The sequence below is a fragment of the Chelonoidis abingdonii genome, chromosome 23 (assembly GCF_003597395.2).
Source record: "Chelonoidis abingdonii isolate Lonesome George chromosome 23, CheloAbing_2.0, whole genome shotgun sequence".
Lineage (NCBI taxonomy): Eukaryota > Metazoa > Chordata > Testudines > Testudinidae > Chelonoidis > Chelonoidis abingdonii.
In genome coordinates this window covers 12410631-12432098 of record NC_133791.1, presented here as the reverse complement: position 1 = coordinate 12432098, position 21468 = coordinate 12410631, and the positions used below count along the sequence as shown (strand labels likewise).

General features: G+C 47.2%; 1 protein-coding gene across 1 annotated transcript; it reads right to left on the bottom strand.

The window, feature by feature from the left end:
* Window positions 1–1589: 1589 nt before the first annotated feature.
* Window positions 1590–20385, bottom strand: AGTRAP (angiotensin II receptor associated protein). The gene is made up of 5 exons (XM_032775413.2): window positions 20295–20385; window positions 13991–14025; window positions 8322–8427; window positions 5553–5751; window positions 1590–2537 (listed from the first exon to the last, which is right to left on the bottom strand). The coding sequence occupies exons 1-5, from the start codon at window positions 20319–20321 to the stop codon at window positions 2428–2430; spliced, it is 477 nt and encodes a 158-aa protein (XP_032631304.1). The 5' UTR covers window positions 20322–20385; the 3' UTR covers window positions 1590–2427.
* Window positions 20386–21468: the final 1083 nt, after the last annotated feature.

The window sequence follows — 21468 nt, the reverse complement described above, 5'->3', positions numbered from 1 at the left end:
GGTTGGTCTGTGCGGGGGGCTCCTACCGGTGTCCGCGCGGGGCGCGCGCCCTTGCCGGCCGTTGGGTCGGTCGTCTGTGCGCGGGGAGGGGACGTGTGTGTGTCTGTCTGTGCTGGGGGGGGGGGGCTCCTACGGTGTCGCGCGCCCCTTGCCGGCCGTTGGCTCTGTCTGTCTCCCGCCCGTTTCGAACCAGGCGCGGCTCTGAGTCGCAGCCCGTCCCCGGCGGGCAGGCGGGGGCAGCGAGGGGGCGCGGGGCCCGCGGCGGGCAGCGAGCCGGAGACGCCCGCTTGGGCACCCCGGCGGGGCGCGCACGTGGCGGGCCGGTGGCAGCGGCTTCCCCCGCCCCTCAGCCGGCGCCGCCGAGCTCCCAAGAGCCGGGCCCTGCCCACGCAGGCCAGGGACAGCACCGTGGGAATTCACTGAGCCCCGGGGGTAAAAGCCCCCCGCTGAGCTGCGTGTGCAGCAGACTTGCCTGATCTTGTTTTACAACCGAACCACCAGAAGGAGGAGGAAAAAAAACTCTTTGTACCTCAGTTTCCCCATCCGTGAATGAGGGTCATAACATCCACTTACCAGGCATAACTTGCCAACCCCCAGCCACCAAAAAATCAGGAGTCAGAACCATCAAATCACCAGATCAGCTTTAAAAATCTCCAGATTTTAAAGATAAGACACTGCAGGTTCTCTTTATCTTCAAAAGGTGCTGGGTCAGCTTTACTTAGGTCCTACAAAAAGCTGTGCCTCTGTTTTTTAATCGCTATTATTTCTTGGCAGCAGCCTAGGAAATATAAGTAACAGGGATAGTTGTTTTGAATCCAGAAAACTGTCTCCAGCTGATAATGAAGAAGGTAGGGCAAGTAAACACCTTAGAACCAAAATCCTGCAAATCAGGGGGTGTGGGTGTATTCCACCTGACACCTTCTGTATTTCTGTGTGGAGGTAGCCTGCTGTCAGTTTAAAAAGGAGGATCTCTGGAAAATACTAGATTTTGTACACTCCTGCAGGGGTAGCGCTCTTAGGGCACTCTGCATCCCTTTAGCAATCTGTTGTTTATGGAGCACCTGCCTTCCAGGAATGTTGTGATTTGTTTGTAAGCCGCAGTGATTTTCCCACAAAAGGCACTAGAAAAAATGTGAAGTCTGATGATTAATAATAGAATACAAGAGATGGTTAACAGTGTCTGTTTAAAATGGGATACTACTGGGTAGGGTGATCAGCCATAAAAATGGGGACAGTTCCAATTTTGGGGAGCTTTTTCTTATATAGGCACCTATTACCCCCCCGCTCTCTGTCCTGAGTTTTCACACTTGCTATCTGGTCACCCTACTACTGGGACACCCGCATGAGACAGACCTTTATCTCTGTGGCAGTCCCAGAAAGACATGTCATCCACTCCACCCTGATTAACTACAATGCAAACTCTCCCACAATGTCCTGTGCTGGACTTGAACCAGTAACTGAGTGGAAATGAAAGGCTGTTTCTTCTTTTACCACTCTCCCATGCCACTGGGCTTAATTCTAACTCATTCGGAATTTCCCCACATTACAGATGAGGCAGTGGGGCAAGTGGTGTAATTTTTAACACAGAATTCTGTCAGCGCTAAGGTGCTCGTTTTATTTTAGAAAAAAATTAGTTCTATTTAGATGCCAAGTGAAGACAAATGTGTGTTTTAAGGCACATATTTACAACATACAAGTAACAGTCATCACACAGTGTCCTTGTGGACTTGACACCTGCATACAAACAACAAATGAAAACCCAAGAGTAGGCAGAGGGAGAATAAGAATTCATTGGCCCTGCAGACCCACCTTCTCTCAGCCCAGCTGTGTGCAATTACTCTCAGCTAGCCTGGGCATTTACTCACATGAACACAACTTTATGTTCATCCACCACACCTTACTGAAACAGGAGAGTGTCTGTGAACTCCAGCGGCAACCACTTGTGAGATTTATCCATATGACCAAGGTCACCCCCACTGGCTCAGTAGACTGCTGCCCAATCAGATGGACATTTCAAAGAGCCTTTTAAACCAGCTTCTTCACGAACATCTTGGGTAGTGAGATGTATCGGTGATGCAGGAGCTGCAGAGCGTAGGATCTGGGAGACTACAGGGAAGGTTCTTGCAATAACTCAGACAATAGTGACATTATGGGACAGGGCGTGGTAGGGTTAGACAGACCTATGGTTCTTAAACTGACTTCTCTGGGACATTCTGAACTCACTGCAGGACCCAATCCACCTACACACCGTCAGGAAGGGATGGATGTTCAAAGGGAGGAGAGTAAAAGTAGATCCTCTGCTGCTTGCTCATTTTAGAGCCTACTCCAATAGGGGGGGAAAACAGTGAGGGGTAGTTTTTAATTTGTTGCTGGGTGGAAGACATCAGTGAGATCCTGCTCTCTGTTTCTGGCAAGAGGGGGGGAGCCTCAGAAGGGATGTGGGGTTGGCTTGCTGTCCAGATCAGGGTACGGGCAAGGCTCATCGTGCTGATCAATCGACTGGTATGAGCTGCGATCCCGGCCCAGGCTGAAGAAACCTGCATGGGGAGGAAGAGATGAAGCTTTCAGACAATGCCAGCTCAGGAAGTCACATAAAATGAATGTGCAGTCCAGCACTGCATCACATCAATTGCACCTTTGCTTTCCTTGCACCTAAGGAATTTTGTGACGCATGCTATCTGTAATTACGCTCATTCAAGTAAAAGCACTCTTCCTTCCAAGGACAATTAGCACTGGGGGTAGAAAAGCCTCCCTCACCCACCTCCTTGCTTAGCAATGCACCATTTGCCAGTTGCATTACAGCTTTTTTCTGAAGCAGAACTGGGCAATGGCCAGGTGCAGGATATCAGAAGGGACGGACCAGCGTGCTCCTGCATGGCTAATTCTAGACACCACTGTTGCCATTAGCTCCGAATAATAAACACTGATGCCCCAAGGTCCTCTACAGTTACAACTGCACATCAGGTGTTTTAATAATGGTGTAGTACAATCATGCTGTAAGTGGGGTCCTCCACTCCAACTAGATTTATCCTGAAGAAGGGACCTAACACTTATGCAGAGAGAGAGAGTTCCTGGAAGAAGTATGGTACCAGGAGCATGCACACAGCTGCACAGCTAGCTGGAGAAGGGCTGGTCTGAAGCAAAATAGTTTTAATAGGTGGAGGTGATGAGTTCTAGATCTTCACTCAGAACAAGCAGCCAGGGCTGCTTTTCTTTCACTGAGGTACTACTTTTGCAGCCACGAGGCTGAGTCGAATAGCCGGACCCACAATTACTCACAGGAGACATGCTGCTGAAATACAGTTTGTTTCGGCCTGTTTGAACAGTTTCCTGTGGGGCCAGGGGAGACTGAACCCCCGCTGCACTAAATGAATCCAGGGGGCACCATTTCTAGCTGGTGGAAATGAGGAAGAGCTGAATGCATGATTCACGCATCAGTCTCTCTTCCTAATAAGTCCAGCCTCGTATCTCTGAGGACCCAGTCACAAAGCAAAGTGAATCACACTTGGGCACAGTCTTAAAATACAACTGGGCCCTGATAACGGTACAAACACAGTTTGCAGTGTTAAGCATCTTACAGAGCCTTGATATAGCCTCATGGCAACGAGAGAGAGAGAAGCTTTTTGTCTATCTAGGCTGATCAACTGTCATGAGCTAGAAAATTATTTAAATCAAATGCTAGTCACTGACTCATGTGACAGCCCCTGCTGAAAGCAGGCAGGGGGCTGGGGGAGCTGCCAAGCAACAGACGGCTATTTTGCATAGAACTAAACTGACTAAGTAGTGACCAGGAAAATACATAAGGGGAACAACGTGGAATAGTTGCACTGCAGTGGAACAGACCTGGTGGCATGAAGGTGCCACTGGGAAAAGCTAACAGAAAGGGGTGTTTGGTAAACTTGTTAGCCTCATCAGTGACTCACGCCTTGTACCAAAAGGCTGCAGTGAAGCCAGTTTGGGCTAGCGCAGGAAACTAGTGCTACAGTTTTTATTGGGTTCGGTCTAATGACGGAGCTGCTTAAGGCTAGAGACAAGATCTACATGCAGGGCTCACTCTTGGGCTGGAAGGGACAGCACCTAACACCTAGAGAGGTGAAGGAAATGGCACTCATTGCTCAACGACACCTACTCTTCCTGCTACGAGCAAGCAGATGGGAAGTCTGGGTTACAAGCACAGAAAGCAGCTCATGGACGTGGCTTGTGCCCAGGTGCCTGGCAAGACTGTGCTGAGAACCCACAGGGACTGGCACCTCCGCTTTCTGCTTGCAGCTTCATGAACGGCGCGGCAGGAGAGAGACTGGCAGGCATCAAAGCTGTTCCCCATTACACTAGGTGGGATGAGACTGGAATCCTACAGCTGGCAGCCCCAGATGCCCAAGCTGATCCCATCTTCTGGATTCTACAGTGCCCGCTTCCATGGGAGGCCTTATCCTCTGCAGTAGCACAGAAGCAGCAAAGCAAGGACCTTCTAACACCTCTCCACTTTCCTACAAGCCAGGGAGTTCAGAGCTGGGGGTGGTGGAGTGGTGCATTAGCCCCAGCTGCTCTCCAAAGAGACGAGGGTGGAAAGCTGCTGTTTGAGAGGTTTTTAGGAGGCAAAAAGCAGGCTCCAGAGTGCATGGTACCCTGTGCAGGAAGGGTGAGGAGGGCAGCAGCAAGGCTAGTGACAGGCACAGAATTCGCTTTGCAGCCTCCACTTACAGGCCCCTCTGCCAAGGATGCCCCAAAAGAGCAGCTCAGTGGGGATTTGCAAGCCAGCTAGTTCAGACTCAGGGCTTGCCCCATACACACAGCAGAAGGTCGTTTCACGGCAGCTAACACCCTCTTTTCTCTGCGGTCGTCACTGAGGAACTGTAAACTAGTGACATGTTTGACCTATCCAGGACACTGGAGACATCACCTATTCCTCACAACATTCCCCCCTGTGAGGTAAATATTAGCCCCATGTTTCAGAAGGGGAAACCGAGGCACAGATTAAAACAATTTGACCCAAGGTGTCACAACAAGGCTGGGATGAGAAGCCAGACTTTCACATCCATGCTCAGTTGTCTAGGCAATGCGACCTCATATGTAAGGCATCCAACCCCCACACCTTGCCCCTGTTCTCTCAACAGGCTTTCATTTCTTCCCTCTCCTCCTTCCTTCTGCCCTAGTCACAGCCAGCAGGAACAGAACTGGTTAGTGAGGAAGACAGACACAAAGGCTTCCGTCCGGCCATGGGACGCACACAGCTAAGGGAGAAGGAAGAGGAGCCAGGCAGCTCAGTTATGTCAGACAAGGGGGATAGCTCTGGAGCCAATACTGTCACAGGTAAAGCGGCTGTCGGGTGAGGACTCCAGGTCTGCAAGGGAAGAGGGAGAACATAAAAAACCCACAAAGCATGAAACAAACTTGGGGCACAAGAAGGTGAGAACACAGACTGGGCAAGAGAAAGACCCGCTAGAACAGGCAGAATCCAGCTGTGCGTATCCCAGATCGAGAACAGGCATGAAGGATCCAGAAGGCAGGATAAGCCCAGACCGACAACAGGAACTGGATGAGTGGCCTCCTACCTAGGTTGACGACGTACTCTCCCCCACGCTCCCGGTACATCTGATAGACAAAGAGGCATGACAGGGGTTTGAGGAGGAGGCTGAAGATGGCCATGCCCGAAGTGAAGCGCTCCAGGTCACTTAGAGAGCTATGCCGGGGATAGAAGAGGCTGATGTTAATGATGTCCAGGAGGATCGTGATCAACAGGCCAATCAGGAACTGGAAATCAGAAACACAAGGACATTGATTGGAAATTTGATTCACCACCAAGAGCCAAACAGCCCAAAGCAATGGAAATTAGAGTCTCGGGAGGTAACGCGTCTCCATCCTCGAACATCTGCACTCACATGCCACCGGCTTTACTTTGCCTTACCTCCAGGTCAGCACGAAATTGTAACCATGGTGGCCTCTAGCATATGGAATTCACACACCCTTGACAGATGTCTCACCCCCTTCCTGCTCATTTCTTAACACCTTACACTTTTCCCTGTAAAAGATGGATTTTCCTAATACAGGGGTAGGCAACCTATGGCACGTGTGCCGAAGGCAGCACGCATGCTGATTTTCAGTGGCACTCACGCTGCCCGGGTCCTAGCCACTGGGCCAGGGGGCTCTGCATTTTAATTTAATTTTAAATGGAGCTTCTTAAACATTTTAAAAACCTTATTTACTTTACATACAACTATAGTTTAGTTATAGAAAGAGACCTTCTAAAAACTTTAAAATGTATTACTGGCACGCGAAACCTTAAATTAGCGTGAATAAATGAAGACTCGGCACAGCACTTCTGAAAGGTTGCCGACTCCTGGCCTAATACGACGACTCTTGGTTTCATATTTACAATTCCTCCTCCTCACCTGGCTCAGACCTTTTTTCCTTCTCATTTGTATTTTCCAGGGTGAGAGAGAGATTTATTTTTAAAATACATGCAGCACTTTGAGCTCGGGCGGGGAGGGAGGGGGAAAGCAGATCAGAGTCTTCGGTGGGACCCTTTGCCAAGTCAGGCTAGGTCCAAAAACCTAGCATTGGTATGAAATGAGATTTGACATGTCTAAGGTGGACACAAATTTCATATTTGTACTGCAGTAACACTTAGCAGTTCCAATCAGGGATTCAGGTGGTATCAGATTTAAAAGAATACCGTATGTGAGGATTTCAATATTCCTCTAAAGTGGCTGTGGCCCTAACACTAGCTTTGTGCTAGCACACAAGAGGCAAAGTGAAACTGAGTCACTTATCTGAATTGTCCAAGCTGAGTGAAATGCTGAGAGTAAACATGGAGCATTAATGCTCTATCCTAGTGCTTTTATACTGCCGCCCTCACTGTGGTATCCAAGCCCAAGCATAGAGAGTACATTACATTCTTTTAATTTTCAGATTCAATATTCTGTGTTCATAAAAAATCAAATATTTGTTGTTTAATATATTACGTTAACCAGCTACTGACTCTTTGCAGGCACTCTGTAAAGATGTATCGTAGATTCTAAGGTCAGATCATCTAGTCTGACCTCTGACATAACACAGGTCACAGAACTCACCCGGAATAATTCTTGTTTGAACTAGATTCTATCTTTTAGAAAAACATCCAGTCTTGATTTAAAAAAGGTCTCTAATGGAGAATTGGGAAATTGTTCCAGTGGTTAATTCCCCTCACTGTTATAACGTATGCTTTATTTCCAGTCTAAAATTTGTCTAGTTTCAGCTTCCAGCCACAGGATCTTGTTAGATCTTTATCAGCTAGACAGAAAAGCCCATTATGAAATATGTATTCTATGTAGCTACTTATAAACTTATCAAGTCATCTCTTAATTTTCTCTTGTTAAACAGTTCCTTGAGTCTATCGCCATAAGGCAGGTTTTTTAATCCTTTGAGCATTCTCCTGGCTCCACTTTGAACCCTCTCCAATTTATTAGTCCTTCATGAACTGTGGACACCAGACTTATACACATACTTAGCTATACCGCTGTAATTCATCCCATAGGGTTCAATAAGATCACTCACAATGCCTAAAGGTAAGTATGTGTGTAAGTTTTTGCAGGATTAGGGCCTAGTTAATTCAAAAAGTTAACAGTACTTTCCCTGTCCTACACCTGCCTAAGTCCCGCTGCCAATTTTTGTTGCTTCACAATCAAATTGCCTATTTAAAAAAAAACATATTTCTTTCCCTTATCATCTGAAAGGCCTACACAAATCGGAGGGAACAACAGGACAAACTGCATATCAAGGGAAAACACTGAAACTGACCAGACAGAATGCTGTTAAATGCACAAGGCTTAAAAAGCAGAAAATAGTCTCTCCAATATATTTTAGTTACAGTCATCTTAGGTCTTACTTCTACCAGCAGTAGGCAAGAAGCTGAGAGACTGTTTTTTTAATTCGAATGGGTCCCTTTCAAAGAGGCAGGCCAATTTATTTCTACAAACAAGCTGAACACTGTGGTTTGTTTTAAAGCAGTGCTGGTGGCAGCGGCGGCGGCCTCTTTCTTGTCGATGCATGGTTAAGGAGTTCATCCAGTAAAGGCCACGAGTGCTCAGCATCTAGTGGATCCCATTAGGAACAATGGGTGCTGAGCACATTTAACCTTCAGTTAGGTCCCTAAACAAGAGCTGAGCTATTCTGAAAATCTGGCTGCCTGAGAGTCGGAAGTGCCCTTTTCAATTTCGAGCACCATTGAAAAGCGGAATAGACTCTCAGCAATTTTTGCTCCTCTCTCCTTAAAAGCAGGGACATCTCCCCCACAACACCCTCTTATAGAGCCCGTTCGGGAAGGTGCCTGTCCCCAGACTTACCATGATTATTGCATCGACGGAATCCCGCTGAGCAATTGCCCAAACCCCCACTGCCAGGACGGTGAAGTTTCCCCATGTGTAGGAGTCCGAAAACTCCAAGCATCCCCTGGCAGACAAGGCACACAAAAAAAAAAAAAAAAAACACTCAGAACATACCTAGTGTGACCAGTGTGATCTTAACCACTGGAATTCAATCCTCATCCTTAGATCTGTGTGCTGCAAGATTTTGATACGGAATGCTAGATCTGTTCCCACAATATGGCGGGTTTTCCTCTGCAGGTAAGACTCTGGGGTTATCTTCATAACTGATTCCAGCAATATGAGGAGATTACATCCCCATCCCTAGAACTCTGCATATATAGGAATTATCAGCTTTCTGGATCAATCACGGGTAAGAGCCAAGAATTACTACTACAAGATCTCTTCATTTGCTACTATAGGGTCTCTGCACCAACAATCAGAAGAAGCTGATGATTGCCCTCCAATCTCAGTTAACCTTTCCCAGAGTTATATCTATCATCCCAACATCAGCTGTGAGGCCAATTAAGCTCAAGCATTTCCTACAGCACACGCATGCAATTCGCACAATCAAATCCCCTACAAACAAAAGGTTAGGATTTTTTCTTTAGGGTCTCTTGATGTTTGTTCAGAACACTGTTCCCAGCTGGCCTCCATTGCAGAGATATATTTACCCCCACCCTGTTATGGAGATTTATTTACATCTAAAAATCTAATCACATAAGCACGCTTGGCAGAATTCATTTTTTAAATAATTTCAACAGCTAATATCTATTTATTTTTAAGCTTTTTTTTAGTTTTATCCATTTACATTTCCACAGTCGCAGGACATTATGGAGGGAGTCCAACTAATTATTTAATGACAGAACTTGAGATTCAAAAAGTTAACACAAATTGTCAATATCATACATCAAACATTTTAGCCTTCAATCAAACTCTAAAGTTCTCAAGCAGCCTTTTTCGTACTTTGCCTATGTGTAAATTTATATTTTCAGTAGAAATATTTGTTCCTTAACTTGTGTGTGTATGGTGAAATCAATGTTTATTGACGTTTACAGATAAAAATCTAAGGCTTCCAAGCCTACACAAAAATAAATGTTACAGACAACAGTTAGGCTAATGCTTTGATTCAGGATGAAGTCAGTTGAGACTGCAAGCTGCATGGGGCAGAAACCAGCTCTTGCAAGGTGTGGGTACTGTACCTACTGCAATGGAGCCTGGACCTTGTTTGGTACTGTCAGTTTCAGGGTAACTGCACCTGTATCCCCACCTCCATGGTCCACTCCAGGACTGCCCGGTCAGGTCATCAGCCACCACCTGTCTCTGGACAGAAAGCCTTGTCCCATTCCCTTCTGATTAGGGGATTTTAAGGTTGCCCAGCTCCCTGCCTTACACTGTGATATCCTCAGCAAGACAGATTGCCTAACAGCAAGCCCCTATGCACTGCTCCCTCCCCAAGGGCTATGAACAGTGTGGTGCCAGCACAAGTTATCACACAGCTCTTTCAAACAAGTACATTTATTCTTAGGGTAAAAGCATCATAGAGAAAACATAATGGAAACAATAAACAGGCTTAAACACACACACTAAACGTATCAGGAGTCACCCAGCAGTCTAATGGGGCCCTAGAGGAGGCCAATGTCTTTCCAGCCCTTCCACAAGGGTTGGGGGTCCCACCATGGACAGAAGGTTCTGTCCATTTGCTGGATCAGAAGGCAGGCCCCAAGACAGTTTAAACTCAGCCTTTTTATACCAAAAGTCCTTTCTTGGTCTGTTGGTTTCTGAAAAATCCAGTTTGACCCAGCGTATACAAGCTATACTGCTCTGGAGGGGTTTACAAACTAAGTGATTCACCATAATCGCTCCCTGCTGCTTTTGGTTCCTGGAGGAATGCTGGTAACCCTCCCCTTGGAATTGCATACGCTCTCTGGCCCACATGGATACATAAATAGGCTTGAAAAGGTTCGATTTGTATTGGTAAATGTTTACAAACATCGATTTCACTACACATGCATGCAAATACGCACACACACCCTGACAAAAAATATTTCCATCGATGATGATCAAAACGTACAGCTAGGCAAAGTAAGAAAAACACTGCTTGAGAACTTAATCGAGTTTGATTTAAGGACATCGACTTTGTATATTTTGTCAATATTGCGACATTGACAGCTTGTGTTTTAACAGTGATAAAGCTTTACAAATCGCAACATCTACCATCGCTGAATAATTATTACTGGACTCCCTTCATTGTCTGATATCCCCCGTAATTTCCCACAACTGGCATTTAAACTGATAAAAATCTAACAAAAAAAATGCTTCAAAAGAAACCAAAAAAACAACATTGACCATTGAAATGATCAAAAGATAAAAATTGAATTCTGCCTAGCCCATACATAAGCCATTCTTAAATTTAATACAATGGGCCCCACAGAAACTCTCTGTCACAGGGACCTTTAAGCATTGCTGCAGTGTAAATCAAATAATTGACAGCTTCTTACATTCATTATGCACCTTAATGCTGAAAGATTCCAAAGTGCTTTCACGGTCCCACTCTCTCTCTTGACCTATATAGATAGTGTGATCTTCACCTGTCACTGAAATGCAGCCACCTCCATGGGGAAATGACAGCTGTTTAGCAGCCCACAACAGCATGAGGGCAGTTTAGAACAAGAAGTGAAGGGTATTATAGTCAATTAAAGCTACAGGGGTCATAGACAGGATATAATGCAGGATGCACTGCAAAACTCAGCTTTTTCCAGCAAGCTTCTTCCTAAGACAGTGGCTGGTGGAACTGGCCCCAGCTATCTTGGTTTGATTCTTCCTGAGTAGCATCTTAAATCTAAAAGGCGACAGACTGGCAGGGAGTTCTGTTCAGCCATCCCGAGCAATTTTCTGCTACTTCATACCGATATAATTCGTATCCAGATACTATGACAAAGAATGCCTCAGAGATGCATTAATACATATGCACGGAAATTTGGGCAGGACACCCGAGTTAATCTTGCTTGTGCTAACCATGACAAAAGATTTTTAAATGGCCCTAGGTGGTCAAGAAAGGATGATTCCATGGTGAGGGACCAGCCAAGGCGACCTGGGTTCAAAACTCTGCTCTGCCATGGACTCTCTGTGTGTGACCTTGGGCAAGTCATTAGCTTCTTGGTGCCTCAGTTCCCCACCTGTGAAATGAGGGCTAATAGCACTGCCCTACCTCACAGGGGGGTTATAAAGACTGATAGGTATTCAGAAATCACAGTGATAAGGGCCTATAATGGGGTATACTGGCTCTTTCAGAGTAGAGGGGGCCAGAAGACCCTGTTCCAAGAAGCTGGAATGAGCAAAGGCTCAGGAAAAGCCCTGGTAATTGAAGAGAGGAACCGATCTCATGGAATTAGGAGTTTGATGGGAGGAAAAGGAACAGTGTCTTGGGGTTTAAGCGCTCGGGATCAGGAGCCCTGTAGTGTAGGATGGGTCAGGACTCCCCTCTTTTCCAGCCAATCAGGTGGAGCTTTCTTGAGGCAGGTAGTATATAAACAGTCTTCTTCCTCAGAACAGGGGAAATGCTGGTAAGAGAAGGAAGCCACAAACTCCAGGGAGAGACAGCAATGAGAGACGAGTCTGCAAAGAGCCAGAGGTGGCAAGGGACGAGCTTTGTGTGGACGGCAGAAGAGCCAGAGCAAAGTGTGACCTGATGTATTGTGGTGATGGGACTCTGCTGGTGGAACGGTTGGAGGTCATTAACGCAGCCCCAAGAGGAGGGCGGCAGGACTTACAAGGAAGGCTGTGGGTGGCTCTAAAAGGGAAAGCAGAGCAGAGGGAGCCCACCGCATAGGGAACTCTAGCCACAAGGAACTGCTCAGTAGGTGGCAGCCCTCCTGCAAAGCCATGTAAGAAGGCAGGAGAAAGACAGGAAGCCCTGGGCCTGGTTCCCAGCTCATTCTCTTGAAGCTGACAGAGCAACACCGATTTACACCAGCCAAGCGTTAAGTTCCATGTGGTTTGTCACTTTTACCTTGTATCTGAAAGACAGAACGCCCAGCATGAAGGTACCCCCAACACCACGCTGGAGCACTACCCAGGACCAACACAGAGAGAAGAATTAATCAGTGAGTCATTTGGAGACACATTTCATTGGCTTTTGCCTTATGCTGCCACCCAAAAAGGACCCAGCTTCGCTTGTGAAAAAGCTCACGGGGCAGGGGCATGACTTAAGAGAGAAGCCACCCCAGGTTCATACCAACACAACTGTGCTGTGCTTATATTATAGCCAGGCAGAGAACAATGCTGTACGGAGACTGCTCCCCCAACACCAAAACAGTGGTGTGATGTTAATGACATGAACTATAACCGTATAGATCATTGTTGCAACCAAAGTCCTGTAGTTGCACCAAATCTTGTACAAAGGCGGTCAAGTAAGGTGTCTATAGAAAGGTTGTAATTTGCTGGTTATGATTATGCTGTCTGTATGTGTGAATCATTTTTGTATTTGAAGTTATGAATATTGGCTATGTACTTATATCTCAACGTGTTTTAATTCTACGTAGCCTCGGTGAAGCATTTGGTCAGCTTCTTGAGAAAGAGCTATTCTCAGTAAGTGCCCAACCAAGAAACACTTAACTGACAACAGACTTTGGGAGACACCAATCTGCATCTGAGCTTTCCTGGGAATGTTCAAACTAACATGTATACAATGGGGTCAGCCTGCAAAAAGTTGGCTCGTTCATGGACATGTGACTTGCCCAGGTGGCTACAAACTCCATCTCGTTGCTGTGATTTTGCACAGAAGAACAAAGGGGTTTCCGCCCACAAGAGAGAGAGAGAATATAAAAGGCCCTGGAAGCCTCTCCATTTTGTCTTTAACTGGCTCAAGAGATGGTCTCTCCACCCCAAAGAGATGCCTGAAAGAAACTGGAATAAAGGACAGTAGCTATGGGGATGTGAATGATTGCTAGACCCAGGCCATAACATACAACGTTGGTCTGAAAAGGATTGGGCACAGAGTAGGAAGGAGTCCAGTCTGTGAAAGAAGCCTACTGGAACATCTCAGAGGGTGAGATTTCATCTGTAATCACTTTCTGAAAGGTATTAGCCTTAGACTGGCCTGTTTCGCTTTATTTTACTTGGTGATTTACTTTGTTCTGTCTGTTATTACTTGGAACCACTTCAATCCTACTTGTTGTACTTAATAAAATCACGTCTGTTTAGTAATTAACCCAGAGTAAGTAATTAATACCTGGGGGAGCAAACAGCTGGGCACGTCTATCAGTGTTATATTGGGCAGACAATTTACGAGTTTACCCTGTATAAATTTTATAAGAGTAAAATAGATGTATTTGGGGTTTAGGCTCCCAGAAAGACTGAATACTGGGTGCTGGGAAAGTCCCAGTTAACTGAGAAACCCCTGGGCTAAGTGAATCTTAATCTCTGTGAAGAGCAGGGGGGTGTGGCCCAACCTCTTGGTCAGTGCTGGAGCAGACTGGTGCAGAGTGGAGGGAAGCCTTTTCTGGCAGAAGGGTTTGTTCTCAGTGGGATCCCAGCACATCTAGTGACCGTCTTGAGGGAGTTTCTGTGACCCAACCCATCGCAAGCTGACTCGGTTCTCAAGAACCCCCTCTTCTCACCAGGTCCCGAGCAGCGTACCAATGACTCACCATGTCGTGAGCAGCCAGTGCACCAGAACGATTGCCTGCAGGAGAGCAGAGAGAAGACAGGTCAGAAAGTCTGAGAAACGGGGGAAAACTGGAGGGAAATGGTTCTTACTGGCTTCAAAGGGCAAGGAAAGCAAAGAGCGCCAGCCAGGCCATAGAAACAGACCAGTTCAAAGAGCTGGTTTGCAGAGGCACAATGGACACTGCCATTTCCCTTGGCCTCTGCTGCTGGGCTTCTTTCGATCTGGTGGCAATTTGTTCCTTTTCTTGCCTCTTTGAGCACATTATTCAGGGCCCGGTTAGGATTTTTAAACGGGTTATTGATTTTGGAACCAGATAACAGTTTGACTAGAAGGCCTGGCAATCTGATCTACACTTGATTAGCGCATTTAAAATGCCACTGAATAGGTGTCCCAGCCCTGGGGCCCTGGCTCCCATTGCAAGGCCATTTTGTATCAGCCCTCAGCAGAAGTCCCTGCCTGCTGGCACAGAGGATTTAATATGCTTTCTCCCTTCCCCCCTGCCATTCTGTTCAGAGACAGCGCTCAGCCCCAGCGCCACCTCGCCAGGTCTGAAGACAGAAACCATGACATTCAACCTCCCAGATGCCTGCTAAAAAAAATCCAGGGCCAGTCCTGCAAGGTGCTGAATTCCCTCCACTCTCACTGAAGTCAATGGGAGTAGAACAATCAGATCCCAACTCCTTGCATGGCAATGACATTCAAGGCACTGTCACAATACAAATATTTACAGGAAGGGCTCTGACCATTGTGTTTAATTAGGCAAATGGCAGAAGCTAGAGGCTTACAACAAAGCAAACGAGCAGCACAAGCATTCTCTTCCTGGTCGTTTGAGATTTTCTGTAACCAAGGAGACACTCTTATTCTCCATGCATTGCAGGACATTTTCTCTCCGTTTGTGTTTAATTTGATTTACAGCTGGAAAGGTGCCCTGGGCCTCCTCTGTGAACTTCCACTTTCTGAATGAGCAGCAGCATGAAAAATGACACAATGAACCTGCTGAGTCCAAACAATTTGTGCTCCATTACCACTCCCTAAGACACCTTTGGCCTGCAGAGAAATATAGGATGTATGTTCCGTTGGTACAACGGGTGGGTGGAGCTCTCTCTAAAACATGACGAGTTTTGATGTGGAACCACAGGGAAAAAAATCAAAGATGCTCTCAATTAGCTCATATTGACTGCAACACTTGGTTCCAGATCTCCTGGCAAAGTTTTCAATCACTAAAGAGATCGTATGAGAGAGGTGCTCAACGAAAATGACATCAACCCCACCACACTTCATCATTTAGAGCCCCATAGCAATACCTTAACTTACGCAAAGCAATCGTCCTACTGAAATCACTGGGACTTCTCAACGGGTGTCAGCGTGTCTCTATCCAGCCCTTACAGTCCACATGCATTACACGCAAATTTAGGAACGATTTTGGCGTGTCTAGATATTGTAGGAAGAGTTCTGCACCCAATCCCTATCTCATTGCATTTACTGAGCCATCTAATATGTAGCGCATGCACTCAAGTGTCATTCTTTGTTCACAGGACCACCTAGAGCCCTCAAGGATCAAACACAATAAAGGACCATCCTTTCCTCAGAGAACAATCTAAGAGACAGGACGGAAAAAGGAAGTCGTAGCATTACCACCTTACAAATGGAAGTACAGAGAGGTGAAGTGACTTGCCCATGGCCACAGAGATAGGCTGTGGCAGAGCTGGGAACTGAATCCAGGATCATTATTCATCTGTATTACTGTAGCACCTAAGAGCCCCAGTCAGGGATCAGGACTCCATGGTGCTAGGGGCTGTGCAAACACAGGACAAACTGACAGCTCTGAGACGCTATTGGTCTCTCCTGGATCTCGGCACAGAGCCTCGGTCATAAAGACCTTTCCTCCACTCTCCAGTTTAACACAAAGACTGTTGCTTTTTAAAATGCGAATAACCAGTAAAGCTGCAATACAAACAAGCAAAAACCAGGAAATTCAAAACGAAGAGTAGCCCCTCATCCTTAACTTACCCCGTTCTGCCTAGATATCACAGCGCGTACGGCTTAAGATGCAATACTGTTCCTGTATAGATGCAATACCTTGGCATAGCTGGGACTATGCATTAACACTAGGTAGGCTGGATTTTGTCACAACATCAAAAGCCATTTAAACAGGGTTTTAATGTTGATTTTTATTTCAGTTGTTCATGAAAGGCTACAAAATGCTGCTTCTCCCCCATTTCACCCTGGAGACTACACACAATCTGCTAATCAGTAAAATACAGGATGTGCCTGTACAAAAAGGAGAAATGCAAATAGTGTTTACTCAAGAGACTATCACAATATCAGAGAAGCTCTTAATTATGTAAAATTTAATTGCACGTTACATATTCACTAGACCCCCTAAAGCCTCACCATTTAACATAATTTGGTAGCTTTCCCCCCGCCCCCATAAAGCTGTCTGGTCCAATACTGCAGTTATTAAAAGAGGAGGCATGCTTAGCCACACAGATGAGGGAGGGTCAGAGCCTTGCTATTCCAGGACCGACTGTTTTAGGGGATTGGCAAGGTGATATGGGGCCTTTTCTTTCCTCATTACTAGGCTTGGCTGGTAGTGACAAGATATCCTTCTCTGACAGCTGTGAGGTTAGTTGTGGTTTCAGTCCAGTTCAGAGCGGCATCTTAAATCAGTATGGTGCCAAGAATACATTTCTAATTGGTATCTTTGCCTATGCCAGATTACACAAACCACTTTGCAGGCCAGCTCTTATAGGTGTATGTGGGAAGGATTAATTCCCTTCTTTTTGCTCAAGGATTTAATCCTGGATGGCTGAACTTTTTTCTTCTAAGGAAACAAACTCTGTTATTAAGCCTCAGTCTAGAATTGACAGAGACATTAACGGTGGAAAGGTTTTTGGATGAGCCCTTGTACCCACGCTTCCCTTTTAAAGGATTCCACGCTGACTAGAAGGATGGTCACTCGGTTAAAGACTAACTGGAAACTCAGGAGATCTGGGGTCAATCCTTCACTCTGACACCGATTGCCTGTGTGTGACCTTGGGCAAGTCACTCAATCAGGTCCCAACATTTGAAGTGGGGATAATCTTTCCTTCTTTCCACCCTCGGTCTGTTTTGTCTATTTAGATGGTAAGCTCTTTGGGGCAGCGATTTCTCTCGTTATATATTTCTTCAGCTCCTACCACAATAAGTCCTTTAGGCGCTACTGTAATACAATAAGGATCCACAACACAACAGGCAGGTTCAACAGAGACAACAAGGGTGAATAGATACAGAGAACACTGGTCATCCTCCCACCAGAGCCTTGATGGGATACACTAGAAGGGCACCACCACGGGAAAGCTCCTGCAGCACATACTCTGAAGATAAACAGATATCAGTTTGTATTGCTGTCTTTCTGCTTGTTTTCACAAGTCACTTAGGGATGCTGGAACAATTTGTATACTGGAGACGCTGAGAGCTATTGAACCAAACTGTAAACCCTGTATATAATGGAAACCACTTCAAGCCAGGGGGTGCTGCAGGACCCCCAACACCTCTAGTTCCAGCACCTATGAAGTCACTTAAGATAAAAAAGCCACCAAGATAATTCCATGGGCCCCTGCTTCCTCAGGGGGCCTAGCGGAGCCAAACTTTAAAGAGAGAAATTTAATTCAAAACAGCTTCCCCCCCCCCCGTCCATTGTACAACAGATATTTAGTGCACATTTTGTTTGCTATCTTAATTAGTGTCTTTGTTGTTCACTATTATGCTTTGTGTTTGTGGTGCTCAGACAATAAAGTTAAGAGTTTAAAAACATGGACTAGTGCAAGATCTTTCAAGTGTTCCCGGGCCCCAGAAATTCTCACAATAGCCCTGATTATCCATAGTAAGAGTCACCCAGAATTCAGTGTTCTAAAAACACCAGAATGTGCAAGCCACATGATCAGCACTTGAAAACATAATTTCCTACTTGCCTCTAGCAAGTGAAAAAAGCTTTCCTTGCAGAGGGAAGTGGGAAGCCACGAATCAGTAAAATCTAAACTTTTGTTTTAACATGCCACATAAAAGTGCCTAGACTTCATGGTTGTGAACACAGCCTTCTGGATGCAAACTTAACCAGTGATGCTTTCCCAAGGCTGCAGACTGACAGCTCCAGTGCTGGTCCTCCTAACTTCCTCAAGCTTCAGCCCAGTAAAACTGACAAGACTCTGGTTAATTTAACAGCTATTCATAATCCCGCAGACATTGACAAAAAATGACAAGATCCATATCAATTTCATTTCTGCTACAGCTTGGGCAAAGCTATAAGCCGCTGAGGAAGGGCCTGAAAATATTTATGCAGAACAGGATTCCCCCCCTCCCAAATGGAGGATAAGGAAAGATAAACTAGTCTTGGACACCCCCTAACAGCCAGGGAGCTCTGAGGAGAAAGGCTCTGCTCTCTTACAGCAGTGAAAATGTGCAGAAGGCCTCAGTTTCATCAGACAGCCAAGTCAAACACCAGTTGAAAGAGTCCCTGAGCAGAGTCCAAGGACTCAACCCCCGCAGAGGAATTCTAGCTTCCTCCCTTTCCCAGCTGGGATTTCTCCAAGGAGGACGGGCTTCTCACCAAGGTGTTGACTCTGATCCATATCAGGAGAGGCCACTCATCGGCATCTGTCTCTGGCCACTAGCTATACAGTAAAGGTTTCAACCCTGCAGATTAGAAACTATGCCCTACAGCCTACACGTTAAAACAAAACAAAAAAAAACATAGCCGTTTTCAGCTATACAGAAACTGCCAGGATATTTGGATCACTTCCTAAAATGCTCTGCCCAACAGCAGCCAAGTCCATTCTGAGTCTGAAAACTTGTGTAGAATTTTATCCAAGATCAAGTGTCAGCAGCTAAAAAACATGGTTAATTAACCAACTGTCGCTGCTGCAGTCTTCTTGCCCCCAGAACTTGCCCTGTAGTTAAAGGGAGCTATGGGTACATGCAAAATGCATGTCAGGGTTAATAACTAACTGGGTTAATGCTGCAAGAAGGAAACATAGATATAAATACTCCCTCCTTCCTTGTAGGAAATGTGTATATTTTCTGATGTTTGGCACAACAAGACCCTGTCCTGGGTGGCACAAATACATGATACGAATGTAACAGAGTTTAAGGAACTTCTTTGCACTCTCTCCAAAGCAAATTGTCACGTGCCAGCTCTGTAAGGACAGAGTCCTAGCCCAGTTTCTCACCTCAGCACCCCGCCTGGCCTCCTAGCTTCTGGTGGGCACAGGCCAAATTAGAAGCCCCACCAGTTGTAGCCAGGGGAGATTCTTGCGAAGGTTTGAAGACAAAAACAGACCGAGCGAGAAAGCCAGCCTCCAGCACCCACCCCTCAAGATTGCAGCTCCCCACTGAGCCACAGAAAAATTTGCTTCTCTAAGGGAAGAATGAGTCACTATCTTTGATCAAACCAACACCCAATGTCAGCGAGAGAGCGACAAGTCACCTGCACTGTGTGAATACAGCTCTCCCTGGAGTGCACAGCCAGGGGCATCTGTATCCAGTGCAGCCTACAGCAGAAGGGGAATTTTGACCCTTGCTTGGGTAAATGCTTGGTCAAGAGTCATGGGACCTTTACAGGGAGATTGTCAAAATAAAAGCCACCCTCCTGTCTGACGTATCCTTATCTATTGGGTTTAGAGGATAGTCCCTGGGGGCATGTCTCCACTGCACTGTTAACCCAGGTCTGTGGGACCAGGGCTTGTGGGTTTGGTATTTCCAAGCCAGGGTTTGAGCATCCACACTGCCCTGGAAACATGAGCTGAACAGCTGCTGGCCGCAAGGGTCTCGCAGCCCTACTGTGCAACACACACCTGCTGGCTTGGGTCTGCAGCTTGAGCTGTGTCTACATTAAAAAAATGACAAGTGTTTGGACCCAAGTTACAGGGCGACCCAGGCTCTGACCCACCTCCCTAGCAGCGTCCTTAGGAACGGGGGTCCTGAGTGCTTGGGGCCCGGAGTCAGACTGATTTGTGTGTAGACAGAATGCGGGGGGGGGAGGAGGTTGGGGACAGGGCTGTGCAGCGGTACTCCTGAGCTGAAGACCCCTCACCCTACCGCTCACAGGGTGCCATGTTCCCGTGGGACAGATCCGCTGTTTTCCCCGTTGTTGCGTGGGCTCAGGAGCGGGGTTACGCTAACCAGGTGCTCGGCGCTGCACGGAGACCCCCTGCACACGCCTGGGAGCAAGGGGGCTCAGCCTCCCGGGGGATCCGGCGCCACCCCCGCCGGCGCTGAGCCGCAGCCCTTGTCCCCCGCCCCGGTACCTTGAGGTTCACAGCGGGCACCTCCATGCTGCAGGCGCCTGCCCCGGGCGCTTCCAAACTTTCCGCGGCCCACCCCGCCCCTGTGACCGAGCGGGCAGCGCCTCACGTGGGCCGGCTGGGCGGGCCGGGCGCTGGTGGGCTGGTTCAGCTCCCGGGGGGGGACCCCACGCCCCGCGGCGTCTGCAGCTGGTGCGGCTTGGGGCTCCCTGCGGGGGGCTGCACACAGCCGCCGCCCCGCCCCGATCGGTCACCCCACACCCCAAGAGGTAGAATGAAACCCTCTCCCAGAGAGGAGAGGGACCCCGGCCCCGGGGGAGCAGGGAATGTGGGGCAATGACCCCAGGTGGATAATGAGTGGGGCTGGGGCTGGACAGAGGCAGTGTTGAGGCTGGGCAGGGGGCTAGGGGGCCCAGTTGCCCCAGGGACTATGGTGAGGGAGGATGCCACCATCTGGCTGGCCACCGGCCCCATGCACATCAGATGCTGTTCAATATTCCAAGGTGACCTTTGGGATCCAGGCAGGTGGCACCCACATACGCCTGACATGGTGTTCTGTGCACCGCCCCTTCCTTCGCATGGCTGCTCCCGTCCCTCTTGGCTTGCACATCAAACGTGATGGTGAAAGATTTTTGCAGGTGCAAACACTATTGTTTAAAAGCGAACGGGCAAAAAAAACCCATCCTGCCTGAGGCCAGACCCTTTCGGAAGCTCTTGGTGTGTATATTCCTAAAGGCCCAGGGCCTTTCAAATGTCACTGCACATCCCTCCATTGCTGCCTGAGGGCCCCAGCCAAAAGGGTGATAAAATCCTCCTCATCTAGAGAAACACCTCTTCTCATCAATGGCTAGCCTGCTTTAGGACTCAAGGACATGGAGTCTTGCTCTCTTGCTGCATTAAAAAGTCCCGGCTGCTCCAGCTGCACCCCAAATTAATCTCAGTACAAGCTGAGCGTTTGCACATGTTGGCTCAGCTGGTTGGTTTATTAAGGTAAATAGCGATATAGAGCAGCGGTATAACTAACCCAAGACTGTACAACTGTAAACTGAGCCACTTGATATCACTAATCTTGCTGGCTGAAAAAGAAGTAAAGCAAGTCCCCTGAATAGGATTCAAATCCTCTGAAAAGCAAGTTCCCAGAAGAGGACTTGACCCTACAAGGAATTCCTACCCAGTG